At 37.3% G+C, this 18,369-nt stretch overlaps 1 protein-coding gene across 1 annotated transcript; it reads right to left on the bottom strand.

The window, feature by feature from the left end:
* Positions 1 to 533: 533 nt before the first annotated feature.
* GUCA1C (guanylate cyclase activator 1C) lies at positions 534 to 17,820 on the bottom strand. Its single transcript, XM_015822416.1, has 4 exons — positions 17,629 to 17,820; positions 7,659 to 7,808; positions 4,387 to 4,474; positions 534 to 664 (listed from the first exon to the last, which is right to left on the bottom strand). The coding sequence occupies exons 1-4, from the start codon at positions 17,818 to 17,820 to the stop codon at positions 534 to 536; spliced, it is 561 nt and encodes a 186-aa protein (XP_015677902.1).
* Positions 17,821 to 18,369: the final 549 nt, after the last annotated feature.

Here is an 18,369-nt window from a genome sequence, read left to right as displayed (position 1 = left end):
ATGCTTTATCACCATGCTCCAAATTCCAAATTAAACAAATTATATTTAAGCAATTTATCTATTCTGTATTTTCTAGAGAGATATCTTCCCAATTCCCATTGTATTTATCTATTCATTTATTTGGATATATTGTCCCAGTGCTAAGTGTTATGTTCTGTGTTTATTTCATTCTGCATTACAAAGATTTTTGTTATATATGTAGACAAAAACTATTGTATCTTATGAGAAAGAAAAGGAAGGGACAATAGATGAAGAACAGTTCTGAAGTAATAATCTGTCTAGAACAGGGGTGTCAAACTGCTGACCCGTGGGCCAGATGCGTCACGCTAAAACCTCGCCCACCCCATTCCCGGCAATGGGAAAAAAGTCATGATATATCACGACACGTCACATGACATCACGAGTTTGACACCTGTGGTCTAGACCATTTTATGCTTTGAATAGGGGATGGGAAATGTAACAGTCAGTTTTGGTATTTGATATTATATTTCTTACATTGTTCTTTTTGTCGCAAGTGCCTTTTATAATATGCGTCAGATGCTGTGTCTTCTCTCACTTTGTATAATTTTCAGTACATTGGAGAGCTCAAAGCTCTTTGAAATAATTTTCTGGAAATGTTCATCCTTTTCCACTCCATTCATGAATTCTTCTAAGGTCAGTTCCCCTATTATGAAAACAATATACATTTCTTTAGAGTCAAAGGTTTGTAGACTGACTTTTTCTGTCTTGGAATTGGGGAAAACACTATCATCACCTCTACAATATTTATTACAGATAGTCCTTGAGTTACGAATGTAATGGAGCTTGCCCATTACGGTTGTAATGTTAACTGAATCATGTTAAATGAACGAGCTCCATCTCTCTTCTTCCCAATGCATTCATTAATCAAATGTGCAAGTTGTTAAAAGCACATGAAGTATCTCAGGAGTGGTGAAGACCATGGGAGCCCTAGTGCAAGGACAAGACCACAGCCTCCAGCCACCAAAGGCCTCTCCTCACCCACTGAGATATCCCATGCTCCTCTTTCCACCCCTTGGGGTCCCCATAGCTGCTTGGGCTTTCTCTCCACCCGTCACCAATCACCCACTTACTTTGGGAAGATCTCTACAGCTCAAGTTGTTGCAAAGTTGTTTTTCTTAGTTCTTGCATTCTTACACACACTTCCATCCTCTTTGGAAAAGAGTTTTTGTGTGGAACACGGAAGCGTATGTAAGAATGCGAGATTTATCACATCTCTTGTTTTGTCCATGTGTGCCTTCTGCATATAGTTTCCTAATAGCCAGAGCAGCAGCACCATTGCTGGGTTTCCTGAGCCCTTGCAGAGGCAGTGCAGCTGCTGGGTGCCATGCCTGGGAGTCCCACACCATCCGCACTCGCTTCCTGTACTGCCTTGGGTGCTGAGGCCCTTGTTCAACCAGGCGGAGAAGCCCTGGGCTGGCCCCTACCCTTCCCCATTGAGCCTCAGCGTCTCTCAAAAGTGAGCGTGGCCCTACCCTGCCACTTGCTGGAGTGCCAAACTTGGCCGCATCTTGCCAATTGTGTCATTGCAGAGCTGGGTAGAGAAATAGAGATATTGGCGCAAGAAAATTTGAAGTGGTGTGCCTCTTGCTTGTCAGGCGCACTCTAGTAGAGATCTGGCAGGCATAGAGATGCCTGAGGGCCGCAAGGGGAACCCTGAGTGAGGAGACCCTCTTGAAGGTGGGAGCAACCGGATCTCTGACATAGTGTGCCCGGTAAGCGAAGGGTACAGGGCAGCTGGTGCACCAAGCTCTCCATTTCTCTATACAACTCCACGGTGTTGCAATTAGCGAGATCTGAGTGGGTTCAGCACTCCAGCAAATGACTTCAGCTTTGGAGATCTTCCCAATTTAAGTGAGTAATTGATAATAGGTGCAGAGGAGCATATGGAATGTGGTGGGCGACCAAAGCAGACCCAGTGTCTCTGGAGCCCTGGCAGGGCAGGATTGGGGGGAAGAATTGGCAGGGAACATGTTGTAGCATGTCTCCGGTTGGTCGTAAGGTGAAAAACCGCTGTGGTGCTGCAATATACGTAACTTGGGACAGTGTCATAAGTACTTTTGGCGGGAATGTTGTAACTTTGAACCTTTGCTAAGTGAACTGTCATAACTCGAAAACTACTTGTTAAAAATAATATAGTTGCCCAACAATATCTCCAATTTGTAGAGAACCAACTATTCCATTTATTTGAAATTGCATTTGATGCATTTCTGAATCCTGAACTTCCATCTGTAAAATAACCCACATAAGAACTAGTTTGTTAGATGAATAGAGCAGACTTCTTCAATCTTTTGCATGACATTCTAATAATTAAAGGAAATTATGTGGAGAGCCCTAGACTGAGGAAGGCTGGAGATACTGCTTAGATATGCACAGCTATGTGACTATGCTTCAGGGTGGGAAATGGAGATAATGAAAACTGGGGAAAGAAACTCTTAAGCTCTAAGTAAATGTTCAGATAGATAGTTCAAACTCCTTGCTTCCTCAAGCCGCTTTTACTGAAACAATAAAAATGCAGAAGAAAAATATATTTGTCTTTGTGGGCCTATCTAATTTGAATCTCAGTTATTAGTTTCATTTTAATGTGTCAAAATAACGAGTCTCTCATCTTCCTTTAGCTCTGCATATTTATTCCATTCTGATCAGTTTTATATTCCAAGGAATAGTGTATATGAAAGTTTTTCTTAAATATTTCTTTTTGGAATTGGTTGTTGCGCTTAGGGGGTTAATGAATGTGATGCTGAACTGACAATAAACTGAGATTTATCATTACAATAGAGCTTAACTTAAAAAAAGCAGATCTCCCTAACATAAAACCAAAGCAAGAATATCTTAGGTAATAATGCAACTGAAGAATGCTAGGTACAATTATCCTGTTCCATCTGGATAAAAGTATAGCTTGCGACATTTCAAACATTCATGTTTCTCACTTTGATTCTCATGGCAAGATTCAGCACTTTGCTTCTAAAAAACACAGAATATATAGTTTATCAAACAGTTGTTAGTTTATTAAACAGTTGTTTTTATATTTATCCCTGTGTTCAACTACTTTTCTCAACATATATGATTGAATATATTTATAACTATCTAGCTGTCAATAATCACTTCTGGTAGGATATCCTGGATCAAATGCAAAAACAAAATAGTTTTGCAAGGCAATTAATTACAGTACAGTTAACTTGTTAGAATCTCTGTAAACCAATTTAATAATAATAATAATAATAATAATAATAATAATAATAATAATAATAATAATAAAGTTGGAAGGGACCTTGGAGGTCATCAAGTCCAACCCCCTGCTCAGGCAGGTAACCCTATACCATTTTGGACAAATGGCTGTCCAGTTTCTTCTTAAAAACTTCCAGTGTTGGAGCATTCACCGCTTCTGAGGCAGGTTGTTCCACTGGCTAATTGTTCTAACTGTCAGGAAGTTTCTCCTTAGTTCTAGGTTGCTTCTCTCTTTGGTTAGTTTCCATCCATTGCTTCTTGTCCTGCCTTCAGGCACTTTGGAAAATAGCTTGACTCCCGCTTCTTTGTGGCAGCCCCTGAGATATTGGAACACTGCTATCATGTCCCCCCTCGTCCTTCTCTTCATTAAATTAGACATACCCAATTCCAGCAACTGTTCCTTATATGTTTTAGCCTCCAGTCCCCTAATCCTCTTTGTTGCTCTTCTCTGTACTCTTTCTAGAGTCTCAACATCTTTTTTACATCGTGGTGACCAAATCTGGATGCAGTATTCCAAGTGTGGCCTTACCAAGGCATTGTAAAATGGTATTAATACTTCACGTGATCTTGATTCTATCCCTCTGTTAATGCAGCCCAGCACTGTGTTGGCTTTTTTAGCAGCTGCAGCATCCTGCTGGCTCTGAGGTCCCTCTCACAGTTACTACTATTGAGCAAGGTACCCCCTATACTATACCTGTACATTTGGTTTTTTTTGCCTAAATGTAGAACCTTACTTTTTTCACCATTGAATTTCATTTTGTTAGATAGCGCCCAAATTTAATAAAATTTGCTCAACAAAGAATTCAAAAATAAAGAGTGAAATGAATGAACCAAGCTTTTCTCCATTCTCTTTCTCTGCTGCCTTCGATTTCATCTTGCTGCAAACACACAGTGAGATCAAACCATACAGTCTGAATGGCTCTTTGAATTAAAAAAAAATTCAACTTTTGCTTTGTACACTGTCCATCATATAGTAATCTTCTTATCTAATTAGATCAATTTCAACCAGTTATAATATTTCTGAAGTATATACAGTACATGTGGCTAACTCTATAGATATATCAACAGAATGCTTTTACCAAATTGCAAAGTTATTTCAAAATAATGAAAATAAAGATTTCAAGATGTATTTATTCTTACCATCATTGTTTACATCTATCTTCTGAAAAATCAGGTTTGTCAATTCTTCAGGAGTCATGTCTTGGTTGTTATTGATGGTTTGAATAGCCTAAATAAATAAGAATGCAAGACTAACTACATTCATATTGCAAATATAAGAGGTAGCTTTTGTATACTCTGCACTTGAGGCATAGTTAGAAAAGCAATCCAGTTAAATCAACACTGAAAGCTAATCACATTATTTAAAAGAGACGAAAACTTTAGAGATTATTAACATAGTTTGTGTTGAAATGCATATCACAGTGTTTTGATATTTAATTTAAAAAAACTATTAATACTATTCTACTGCTTTTAATTTTTCATTGCAGCTGAAGAAATTAAGATGGTGATTGAATGCCTCAGTATTTATCCATGTAGAAACACCATACGTTTACTAAAATACTATATGTGGAGGAGCCTGTGGAGATGACCCAGAGGCTACAGCTGGCAGGTCAAAAGTATTCTGGCAGAGTTAACATCTCTTCTAAAATCACTACACTGATTACCAGTAAGCTTAGCGGGTCAGTTCAGAATACTGGCCAATACTTATGAAGTCTTCCATAATATAGCTAATATCTATTAGGCATTGTATGCCAGCATTGAATCTGTCCCTTATAAGAGCTAATCCAACTTCAGAGGTAAACAGAACTCTTTGAAACTCTGTCATGAGACATATGCTCAGCTCCAAATCTCTTTTTACAATTCATATATTGGTTTACACTGTTTCATATTTTACATCGTTATAATCTGCTGTATAGGCTCTTCCTGTTGGGGCACACTATAAAAACATTAATAAATACAGTAAGAAGAAAATAGAAGCATAAAGTTGGAACGGGACCATTTAAGTCAATGCAGGAATCCAAATCAAAACATGCATAACACATAGAAGCCTAAATTATGAGCACTCCACTGCAGAAATCTTCTGAATGTTTGAACTGGCTTTTCTAAAGGGCCAAATTAGGTATAATAACTGAGACAAAATTCTGGCCATAGAAATGACGATCAGAAATAATTCAACCTGAACATAATCTAGGTGGCCTTAGTTTTTGCTTGCTTAGTTCTTAATGACCTTTATGCTGGATATTTGTTTTTGTCTCTGTTCTGTAATTCCATTCTTTAATAAATAAATAATTAAATGTTAGAAGGCTAAAAATACCAGATATGGTGCACTGTTATTTTGTTCCCATTTATGATAATATTTTCTTGCACTACATGAATAAAAAATGAACTTGGGAAAGAGTTTAAAATACAAAAAAACTACGTTAAGTAGTTTAAGTAGTTTTCTTGTCCCACTGTTATAGAAAAATCACTCGTACATACAAACATTCAACTCTTGGTGTTTCCTTCTTAAATATATGTGATTATTTGAACAAGAAGCTGTCCATCGGCATATTAAGGAACACACATAATTTGTCCCAGGAACTCTCATATTTTTGGGGTTTTGTTTTAATTCAAGTCTTAAGTTGGATATTCTAGAAAAGAAATTAGATTAATTGCTGCCCTAAGTGATACAATAATTTTTTAGGAGGGTTTTAAGATACCCTAGATTGGAATCACAGTTAGTCTTATATATAGCAATAGCACTTAGACTTTATAGCCCTCTCTAAGTGCTTTATAGCCCTCTCTCAGCGGTTTACAGAGTTAACATATTGCTCCCAAAAATCTGGTCCTCATTTTACCAACCTCGGAAGGATGAAAGGCTGAGTCAATCTTGAGCCGGTCAGGTCAAACTCCTGGAAGTGAGCAGTGAGTTAGCCTGCAATACTGCATTCTAACCATTGCTCCACCAAGGCTCTTTGATATATAGGAAGGCTTTTTCTTATGAAAAAAAGCTTAGGAATTATGATCCCTACATGAAAATAAACAGTTTTACTGTTTATGGCTAAACAGTTATTCTGTTTGCAAATATATGATTAAGAATCTCTGCCTTGCCCTTTCATATCTGTTTAAAACACAAAGAATTATAGTAATTGTGATACTGGGCACCTGGTATAAGAATGAACACATAAAAGATAGTTGCATTTTTCCCCAGTTTCTTTGAATAATATGTAAAACAGCTCTGTTACTCAGTTCGTCCCATGAGCAATGAAACACTTGCCCCATCTACAAAGTTTGGTTCAATCCTTTCCACTATTGTGTTTCATCTCTAAATGTACTAAAATGTTTGGTTGTGATCACTCAGCACTACCTTATGTAAAGCAGCTCCTTTGAATGTTCTTGAGCTAGATCAGGGCTTTTCAACCAGTGGTACGGGTTCCACCTGTGGTACATTGGCACCTGGCAGGTGGTACACGACCATCCTAGAAAAGTAGTAGCGGGGAGGGGAATGAGCTGAACCGGTGGCAGCACCGCACAAGCCTGAGCTAGAGACGGCTGGAGCTGCAGAGCTGTCAGGGCTCAGTGGAAGCCCCAGGATCAGCGCTTCTTCGGGGCTGTCAGGGCTCAGTGGAAGCCCCAGGATCAGCGCCAGGCTCCAGCTGGAGCTCGGCACTGATCCTGGCATTTCTGCTGAGCCCAGAAGAAGTGCCGATCAGCTGGAATGTTGCAGCATCTCCAGGGTCTTGTGATTTACATTCAGATGCTTGGCAACTGATTCATATTTATGACGGTCACAGTGTCCCAGGGTCATGTGAAGTGACCAAAACCTGCTGCAATCACCCAGCAGATGGGGGGGGGAATAAAAACCAAACACCCCCCACCCCACCCCCGCTGCCAATGCTCACAACAATGAAAACCTCAGACAGGAGGAAGAGCGCCGCCGGGTGGGCAGGCAAATGTCTTGCTCGGCTGTGGCTTGAGGGGCAGTTTTTTCAGTGCCATTGTAACTTCGAACAGTCACTAAGGGAACTGTTGTAAGTCGAGGACTACCTGTACTTTATCACTTTTTTCCTTTTTTGGGGGGGGTCATCAAGTTTTTGACACCTTGCTAGGCGACTGGTGGTACTCGGATATTGCCATATCCTAAAAGTGGTACAATGGGTGAAAAGGTTGAAAAGCCCTGAGCTAGATTACTTTCCCAAAATACCAAGAGCCAATAGCAGCTTTGGATAGTTTCAGTCTCACCTAATGGAAGTGAGGAAAGCTCAGTGTAGATATGTATTGCCTTTGTCTCTGAGACAGCAAAGAAATCATGTGATAATTTGGTCATATATATTTTTTAATAACAATTGTTAAATCAGTCAAAACATCAGCATGTTCACAATATTAAAATCCCATAGAATGATCCATCCTTGCAAATTTGTGCATTTACTCACCATTAATATGCTTATTACTTCTTTTTTGTCAATTGTTCCGCTCCCATCAATATCATAAAGTTTAAAATACCATTTCAATTTTTGGTCAATTTTCCCACGTATCACCAGATTTATAGCAGCTAAAAGCTCCAAATAGTCAATAAATCCATCCTTTAAAAAAAAAGGGGGGGGGAATGTGGGATAAGTATATTTCAAAGTATATGAAATTGCATTTATTGTAACAATAATATTAATAAGAGGATAACTGGTTGCAAAAATAATTAAGGATGTTTTGATGGCTTCTCCATCCTGTAATTTTCTTGCTACAGAAGATTCTCCCATTCAGAAAGAAGGGAAAAGGTCAGTAGAAGACCAGAAACAGAAAAAAAAAACTCACTGTCTATCCATAGATCATGATAATAATAATAATGTGGTACAGACACTTCCTCTCTGTATCACCACTTCAGACTGCCCACTAGATTTTAAAAAGTAGAGGTAGTAAATATCAGAAACTTTGCTGCTGTTACAGTAAACCAGAATTGTTCATTATGAAATGGCAGTTCCACATCAAGAGATGTTTCTAGCACTGAGAAGAACAACCTCATTGTCTCATTCTACTGCAGCTCAAATTTCTGTTAAAGCAATTTTACAAAAAGCACATTGTCAATAATCTAAGTGATGCTAGCAGAGTGTGTAGTTGATAGCAGTTGTTTGCTCCATGTGAAAAATAGCAATGTAAGTTGTTCATCTCTTTTCTTGAAAAGGCTAGTCATATCAGGTATGTCATGGAATTTTCACAAAAAAAGAGCACAATGCTGAGGAAAAAAGATCAATCTTTATTTAATGATTATGGGTGCCTGCTTTGCAAGAAAGAGGAATCCTGAACAATAGAAAGGAAGATAACTGTATACATTTTAGGGTTGAGGGCGAGACATGTGAAGGAGCTGATTTAGGGACACAGTTTGAGCAAGTGAGATAGGTGTTTAAACAAAGAAAAATGTATTAGCAAACAAAGCTGCTGAGAATTCCATTGTTAAACGGATGGATATCTGATCTTTCACCCATTTCGTAGATGAACTTATTTTAGGTGAGGAATATTCATTATTTTCTTTTTGATAGGATTAAAAAGCTTTTTGGGTAGCAGAAACATAGCCAGTTATGAGTTATGCATTAGCCAAGGATGGGAAGGAGTTTGGAGAAGATTCTGTAGCTTTATTATTATTATTATTATCCATCACAATTGATTCAGTACTTTTGATTTATTTTATTTTCAGGCATTTGATACCCTATCCTATCAGTGCTTATTCTATAAAAGATTCCAGGGTATTCCATTAAAATGTACTCACATATAAAGATATATAAAACTGTGCCGCGGTGGCTAATCCAAACTTCATTGCAATACGTTGATGAAAAAGATGCAGAGTAGGTCAACAATAGGTAAGTGGCAAAAACTAAGGCTTGAATACACAGTCAAGTACTGGATCATCAGAAACAAAAGAAGAAAGCATCAAGGCCCTGGTGGAAAGTCAGAGTTTAATAGGAAAGTACAACAGAGACCAATGGATGGTGCCACACTCAAAATCTCAGATATTTCTACTCCAACAAACAGCATGCAACGATTGTTATCGTTGAAACGTTATGGGATTGTTGAAATAAAAGTTTTCATCCTGGTTCATCCAAGCCGGGGATAAATAAACAACATGGTGATTGCTTTAGAAAGAAGGTTGCAGTTTATTGAAGAGCCAGAAAGATGGTTCTTGCAGGAGAGAAAAAGAAGGCTGAGCACATGTGGGAAGTAGGTTTTTATAATCTCTGAAGCCTTTTTTCTCCTGTTTTAGGCTTTGTATTTCCTATGTCACGTATTCTGACCTGAGTCTGGGTGTGCCTTTCTGGTATTCTTGATGGTGATGGGTTAGTCCTATTATCATACCCTGCTTCCCTGGTGATGGGGCTAATGACTCCTAGAGTTTGGGTGGGGTATGCAGATTTTAGGTGTCTTTGTCTTCTTGATCTCCTAGTTGGGGCCTTTCTGATAGTTTACATCTGCATTTGTACAGGGATGGCTTCTGCTTGGGACAGAGAGACTTGGGGACAGGGTTGGTTTCTGCTTTTAAAATCCTTTTGAGGAAATATATTTTTCTGCTCTTTTAATCTTTCCTTTTCTGGGGGGGGGCTGACTTCCCTCAGGATGATATTTATCTTTGGCACACAACACTAGAAAGCTAGTTCTTGTGCAAAAGGAGCAGATGCAACAGAAGGAGGGGAGGGAAGCAAATGTTTTATTTTGCACTCACCTACTCTAGTGACCTAGAATTGGTCAAGCAACAATCCAGGATTGATTGTACTGGAATCTTTTGTTTCAAGTCTTTTAAAATCTACTGTTTGCTGGGCCAAATTGCCTTGGGCAATGCTAATTGACAAACTGCCACCTAAGTGTTCGTTTCTTTGATTTGTATCGTCTTTTGTCTGGAGTATCCTTCTCTTTTCATTTTAGAATGCCAGGTATGTAGTGCGATATGCTCATTTTCTTTTTCAGATATAATTCCTGGGGTCTCTTTAATGGTTCTTTTGGAACCATAAGTAGACAGGTTACAAGCAATCACATTGAATTTAGTGGAGAAATACATTTGCAGGATTAAATCCTTAATAATACCATCAAATGTATAGCAAAAATAGCTTTTTATCTAATACTTGTTAATTGGATGACATCTTGGATATAAAAAAGAAATGACTGATTCCATAGGGAATGTCAGCGTTGTGACAACAGAAGAAACTGTAGCCATTTTACTTTTGTTGTTTATTGAAACTTTCCACTCTGTAGCTGGGGATTTTTCATATAGATAGAATAAGGGGGAAGGGAGAGGTATGAAGGTTCTTAGTTAGTCATAACAATTGCAGCTGCATTTTTAATCAAGGTTGTTGTGAGCAAAGAATATTGGCAGTAGGAGGGTGGTGGAGAAAAGCCCGCGCTTATTTGTCATTGGGGAATGTGATGTGTGACAGCTTGGTTTGGGGTGGAAATTATAACTTGTAACTTTGTATGAGGGGAGGGAACTTTCAGTTTTGGGTTCAACTATGTAAGTGCTGATATCTTATTTCCAAATAAAATGTTCTTGAAGAAACATTTTTTGCCTTGAAGTTCTTTTGACTGGCTTCATTTATCAGAATCATGACAGGGATACAATTGTGACACAATTTATTTATTTTATTTATTTATTTTTTAGATTTATATCCCGCCCTTCTCCTTGCGGACTCAGGGCGGCTAACAACCGGATAAAAATACAAAAATATCACACTACAAATTTAAAAAGTTAATTAAAAGGGAAATATTAGTAATTGGTCTAATTAAAATTATAATTAAAACCCCTCTAAAAGTTTCCCCTAGGCCAGTCCCGCAAGCTGGAATAACCATGTCTTAAGGGCGCGGCGGAAGGAAGGGAGATCAGGGATCACCCTGATCTCTGGGGGTAGTTCATTCCAGAAATTGTTGAACTCTGAATGATGATAAGTCCAAAGCAAATTTGTCAACAACTTGCAAAGAAAATGTCAGAGTATGTAAGTATGGCTGGACAAAGAGCAAGCTATGTGCATGAGACAGAAAAGGCGCATATTCAAAAGTGGATCTGATGTATAGTTTAATCAGAATAAAATAAACTATTCTGACATACAATTTGTGCCTCCCATCATGGAATTTAAATATTTACAGTTTAATATTTGTTGATTTCTTTTATCAAATCATTTTTCTGAAAGAGCATTTTTACCATTTTTTGTGAATTTTTTTGAATTTTAAGAGATTATAAGAATAATATTGCAGAATAGATAAGTCCATCAATACCACTGGACTGCTACACAGCTACTGGGAGCTGACATCCAGCAACTTCTGCAAAATTGCAACTATTCTGTTCCTGAAAAGCATTGTTGTGAGAGCGAATGAAAAACTGTGGCTGATTTATGAGGTCCGCAAGATGCTGAAAGCACGGAATATGGCTTTCAAATCTGGTGACACGCTGGCACTTAGAACAGCCAGAGCAAATCTGAAAAGTGCCATAAAAGGTGCAAAGCAAGCCGATTGCCAGAAAATTCAGAACTTTTTTCAAGACCCAACAAACACCAGGCGAATGTGGCAAGGGATCCAGGCCATTACGGATTATAAGATGGCTCCATCAAGATGCAAGGATGTCCTCAGGGAATGCGCAGAGGTGCTGGCTTGTGTTCTCACAGATATTTTCAACCTTTCATTGCAGCAGGCAGTGGTCCCATCGTGTTTTAAGATGGCCATCATCTTGCCAGTACCAAAAAAGTCCACAATTACAGGCCTCAATGATTACCGTCCAGTTGCACTGACATCCACCATTATGAAATGCTTTGAGAAGCTGAGAAAGGACATTATTGTATCTAGCCTCCCGCCAGCATTTGACCCGCTTCAGTTTGCCTACTGACCAAATCGCTCTACGGAGGATGCTATTTCTTCCTTTCTCCATCTGAGCTTGAAGCACTTAAGAGGAAAGAAATACTCACGTGCGTTTGTTGTTTGTCGACTTCAGTTCGGCATTTAACACAATCATTCCCCAGCATCTAGTAGACAAAGTGGGCCTTTTAGGCTTAAACACTCCTTTGTGCAACTGGATTCTTGATTTTCTTACCAACAGGCCCCAATATGTGCGAGTTGGAACAAATACCTCTAATACCATCTTCTTGAACACAGGTTCTCCTCAGGGCTGCGTCCTAAGTCCGCTGCTGTTCATCCTGTTGACCCATGACTGTTGTGCTAGGTTTGCCACCAACCATATTGTGAAGTTTGCAGATGATACAACAGTAGTGGGCCCTATTCAGGATGACAAGGTGGAAGCTTGCCACAGGGAGGTTGAGGGGTTGGTGAACTGGTGTAAGGAAAACAGCCTAGTTTTAAATACTGGAAAAACCAAAGAGATCATTGTCGATTTCAGAAAAGGAAGGCACAGCTACACTTCTCTGTGCATTAATGATTCACCTGTGGAGATGGTTACCAGCATCAAATTCCTGGGTGTGCAGCTAACGAGTAGGCTGGCTTGGTCGCTCAACAGTGAGAAACTAGTGAAGCGGGCTCAGCAGCACCTGCATTTTCTACGTCGCATGAGAAAAGCACATCTTCCTTCCTCTGTCCTGACCACTTTCTACAGGGGGACGATCGAGAGCATCCTGTTATACAGCATCACAGTCTGATTTGGAAGCATCACTGCTTCAGACAGGAAGGCGGTGCAGAGAGTGGTGAGGATGGCCGAAAAGATCATTGGCAGCTCCCCTCAAGCGTTGCTTGACCAGGATCCGTAAGATTATCTGGGACACTACACATCCTCTTCATGACCTGTTTTCCTTGTTACCTTCTGGGAGGAGGCTTCGTGGTATCCATAGCAGAACATCCAGATTCAGCCATACTTTCATTCCATACAGCATTAACCTTGTGAACTCTCAAGCTTCCTCCTTCCGTTATATATTCAAGATGGACAGTATTTAATATTTATTTGTTATGTATATGTAGGGGTGTGGGTCTATACATATGTTGTACATAGTATGTTTAGGTATGTGCCATGTATGTGTTTCACTTTGAGAGCGGGCAACTAAATTTCATTTTTGATGTGTGCCGTTGTGCCCACAGTAAACAATAAAGACAATAAAGGTTATCTTATCTTATCAATCAAATCTGGTTCAACTTTACTACCGCTGAGTATTACCAACTGCGAAGAGTCTCATTTTGCAATTTGTAAATTGCAAAAAATAGATGTATTAAATATGTGCAAATTAACTCAAGTCTTGCTAAAGTCTGGCGGTTGTTTTCAGTACAGATATGGAAGAAAAGTGGGCACAATTATATTAAATGGATAGATAGACAGACAGACGGATAGATAGATAGATGGATTTATTTTAGAAATATAGAGAGCTAATTTTTATCCCACCTTTATTATTTTTATAAGTGACTTAAAGCAGTGAACATATATAATACACCTTCTTCCTCCTATTTACCTCACAACAACTATCCTATGAATGGGTTAGGCTGACAGAGAGTGACTGGCCCATATGCATGGCTAGCTTTTCTGCTATATGACAGCCAGAACCACAAATTGCCTATCTCTATGGTAAAGGTATAAGCTCAGAATCAAATCTTTAGACTGCTTGGTTACTATTTCCCACCCCACCCAAAGATCAATTTCTGGGGCAGGAAAAGATCATTTCCCCATTACGGCATGCATGAAGTCAATTGGAATGTTGAATGCATAGCTGTTAAAGCTGTCTTTCCCAGAATGACATTAATCAGCAGCATCTTCATCAAACTGCCCTGACACCAAAATGATGATTTGAGTGTGTGGGTATATTATATAAATGTCACAATTATATATTTGTCTCAATGTCTGGGATAAAACTATATGGTATTTGCATGATAACATTATAGTACACACATTTGCTCCTCTCAACCTCTCTGTTATATTCTCAAGACTTCATTCAGTCCTGCTCAGTCCATGCCACGGCAGTGCCAATCACCTTGTCTACTGCAGTTAAGCAGAGGTGGTGAGCTTTTGCAGGACTCCCTGGGACTGTGAGTCCAGAGTTTTATGATGACTGAATTGATTATTATTACTTAAACTTAATTTTGTGAGTGTTTGACTTTATTTGTGCACGGGTTTTATGAGTACTCTGCATGCTCATACAAGCACACCTTAAAAGGAACATAGGTCTCAACAGATGACACTTTTTAATACATATAGTCTTCACTTAACAACGGCTCTATTTAGTGACCATTCAAAATTATGACAGCACTAAAAATGTAACCTTAGGAGTGATCCTCATACTTTCAATTATCTTAGTGTCCCTCAGTCAGGTGATCATAATTTGTGAGCATGACAGCTGGCTTTCACAAGTAGAGTCAATAGGCAGTGAAATTGCAAGTTGTGAACATGTATTGTCTTGCTTAACAACCATATCATTTAGCTATAGAATTGCCAGCCTCAATTATGGTTCTTAAATGGGTAGTACCTATATATGAGGACTATTAAATATTTATTTATTATTGTTTTTAATTAATATCAAAAAATAGAAATAAAAAGAGAAAAACAAACATAATGACAGACAAATGTTGTCAAAGAACATATAAACAGTGCTTTAATTAAACAGATTTTTAAAAATACAACAAAGGAAAAACTATGATATAATTCTATATATACTTATCTAATGCAAATATACAGTAAATCTAGTACGTATATACTGTATTTCTAAAACATTTATGCAACTATTTTTTTTTCAACTTATACTGTGCATAAATGAGTGCCATATTTCACTATACTTGTTTATACACAGTCCATGTCTACAGGCAATCGAATCATAAGTGGCAAGTACAATCAGGCCTTCAATAGGACAATTAAATGTTATTATTAACAATTGTATGCATGAAACTTTTTCACTGTGTGTATTAGAAATTATAATCAGTTTAAAATATACTTTATCCAAATAGGCCAAAATTAGAAATCACTAAAGTTGCCCTAGCCAAGTGAATCATAATGAAAATTTATCAGTTCATCTTAGATCAAGACAAACATCAAATATTATTCATTGAAAACGTAAGCTACAGGAAGAGAAGTCTGAGAAATTTTCACATTAAATTAATTTTAGTCTCCTGCTCAAGTGCAGCAGTGTAATATAGTAGGTTAGTGTAGGCCAAATAAAATCTGAGGATACTGTCCTAAACAGTGTTAGCTGGATGGTAATGGAATCCTAGGAGCTAGGACTGTAACCCCCAGACTTGTACTTGTCAATTTTTAAGAATTATAGTTTCTAGAATTCTAGAACAGCCAGTTCTACATTGGAGCTCACTATTTGCAAGAGAGTGTAGCATGAGGAATGTTACAATAAAAACACATGCTGTGTGTATTTTGTGTGTGTGTGTGTGTGTGTGCATCTTTTGTGAATCTATGCATATGAATAAGCAATAAAATTATGTGAGTTCAGGGGTAGACAATCTCATTGGTGCCAGCCAGTGAGTGGGTAGACAATCCATGGAAATATTTTTAAAAATGACAGTGATGATGATTTAAAGCCTCCCAGGGTTGCCTTATATGGGAGATGGGCTGCATAAAAAATAATAAATAAAAATAAAAAATGAATAAAAAAAATAAAAAAACTAAATTTGAAATCACGTGCTGCATAAGAAGTAGTCCTAAATATATACTGATTTTGCTTCTGTTTTTTTATCACATTTCAGGACATGATACATATAGTTTGGCTTTATGGTTAGATGAGTGGAGCCTTCATATCAAGAAAAGAAGACCCAACCTCAACAGTTTAAGAGTAAACAGCATAATATGTTTTCTCCAGTTTTATAACTCTGTGCCTAACCAAAACTCTTTTTCCAGGATCTCTGCAACAGTTTCAATGCTAAGAAAAAGTAATGAGAGCTAACTGTGGTTCATATGAGTCACATTATTTTGAAACTTCATAAATGATTAGTGATATTATTTTTTCTGCTGAAGTTCTGCTTTTCTTTAAGCTCTTCTCATTACAAAGTATTATCTGCTAAGATCAATTTCTAATATTCTATTGTCACATTTTCAAAAAAATAATAATTAATGTGTAAATCAAGTATACTATAAGTCTCGGTGAAAGCAGTATAGTTGCTGGGCCTGTGGAAATATTGCTCATAAGTCTACCTTATATTCTTAAACTTATCTTTTATGGCAGATTGTATCTTCCAATAATAATGGTTGGCATTAGTATCTTGTAATTTGTCTGAGCTAAGATTACACTTGACTTTAGCCCAAAGGCTGACATTAAGTCAATAATCCCCAAAGCACAAGTCAATCAATCATTCATACTTATTTAATATGCCTAGTTTTTTTCCAGGAAGACAATTTAAAAAGTTTTATGAATACATTATGTATGATGAAAGAAACTGTCACAAATAAATTGTAAATAAACAAAATCGTTTTTTAAAGTGTGTATCATTAGAAAAGCAAGCCAATATAAAACAAGTGAGTAAATATGATGCAACTACATTTGGAATATTATGTACAGTTCTTATTGTATTTCAGAAAGAATATTGTACAGTAGTAATTGGATAGAATTAGAAAAAGATAAATAAAATTTTAGGAATGAAATATTACAACAACTGGGCAAAGTGACCAAAGGACTTACTCTACAAGTATGATATGATTATGTATGGTGGGCTCCAAAATTTCAAAGACTCATGTGACAAATTCATGAAGATTAATCATGAAGCATATTGGTTGATTTTAATAGTTAATAGCTCTCTACAACCTCTAAAATTGAAGGCATAGAGCTGGCAACCGTAGTTAAAGATGGCAGTCACTTAATTCTGTGCATCTCACAGATATCTGACCAATGTATAAAGCAGGGGTAGTCAACCTTGGCTCTTTTATGACTCGTGGATTTCAATTCCCAGAATTCCTGAGCCAGGAATTCTGGGATTGGAGTCCACGAGTCATAAAAGAGCCAAGGTTGACTACCCCTGGTATAAAGCAACAGATGAAAGTAGATAGGCCTTTGTTGAAAGTAATCTTTTAATTATTTTATTTATTCATTTTTCTTTAAAAAATAATCGAATCAGAAAATCCAGTTAACATGAATATTTGAAAACACACTGATAATCATTTATGAAATTCTGCCAGCTTGAGAGGCTGTTTTCCTTTTTTGGCTTTTTTCCTTAGATATCCTGTTTTGCATATATTAATATAAACTGCTAGCATATTCTGGGAATGGTATTTTTTCCAATGTATGAGATATCAGGATAACTATCAGCTATAAAATATATTTTTAAGCACTGATAAATTAAAACCCTGTTAAACAGGCATATACTCTTCTGGCTACATTTATATCCTGCAGAATCAATCTGGAAGGAATTGTAAATCAAATATGTCAGACTTAAGATTCCAAAATGTTCTGTATACAATACATGAAAAACAGCACACAATTACCTAAAACTATGCACTATAGATATAACTCTTACCTTATTTGTATCAAAAATATTGAATACTTTCTCAACATAATTATTTGCCAGGGTAGTTGAATTTTCAAGACCAAGGATGTTCTTGCATTCATACATGGTGAGTTGTCCAGATGGGCATTCTTTCATGAATTTTGCATACCATTGGTAATTTTCCATAGCCATCATTTCTTCCATTGATTCATTAGCACCCATTTGGAGGCAATGAATCTGTCCTTCCTTCTTAAATTTTTTCCACGAACACTTTCCCTCACTGCAGTGGCTCAACTTTAACTGGAATAAAAGGAACTCCAACACATGTAACAACTGTAAGCATCTTAAGATCACTATAGGTTTAGTTTAAGTAAAAATAGAAGTGGGATTACCTTCAGCTCTACTAGTTAATATAGATACTTCTTTTATAACATTAACACTCCTAAGGGAAATAGATATGCGTTGCTCTTAAAAATAATTCATGCAGAAATAGGTATTATGATGATTTGATTACTAATCAAGATTATATTTTGTATGTCGAGAAAAGAAAATCTATCCATTATATTTTTAAAACTACTAATTAAAAAGGGTTCTACATGGGAAGAAGGTTATGTTGGGGCAGAAACAATATTAACTATATTTACTAAAAATCATTTCTTTAAATATTTCTCTTTTTCTTATTTTTGAACATAATAGAATAACAGAGTTGGAAGGAACCTTGGAGGTCTTCTAGTCCAACCCCTATAGGAAACCCTACATCATTTCAGACAA

The sequence above is a fragment of the Protobothrops mucrosquamatus genome, unplaced genomic scaffold, assembly GCF_001527695.2.
Source record: "Protobothrops mucrosquamatus isolate PMUCROS unplaced genomic scaffold, P.Mucros_1.0 scaffold1558, whole genome shotgun sequence".
Taxonomy (NCBI): Eukaryota; Metazoa; Chordata; class Lepidosauria; order Squamata; family Viperidae; genus Protobothrops; species Protobothrops mucrosquamatus.
Note: the sequence above shows the minus strand (reverse complement) of the source record. Positions and strands in the feature narration are given on the sequence as shown.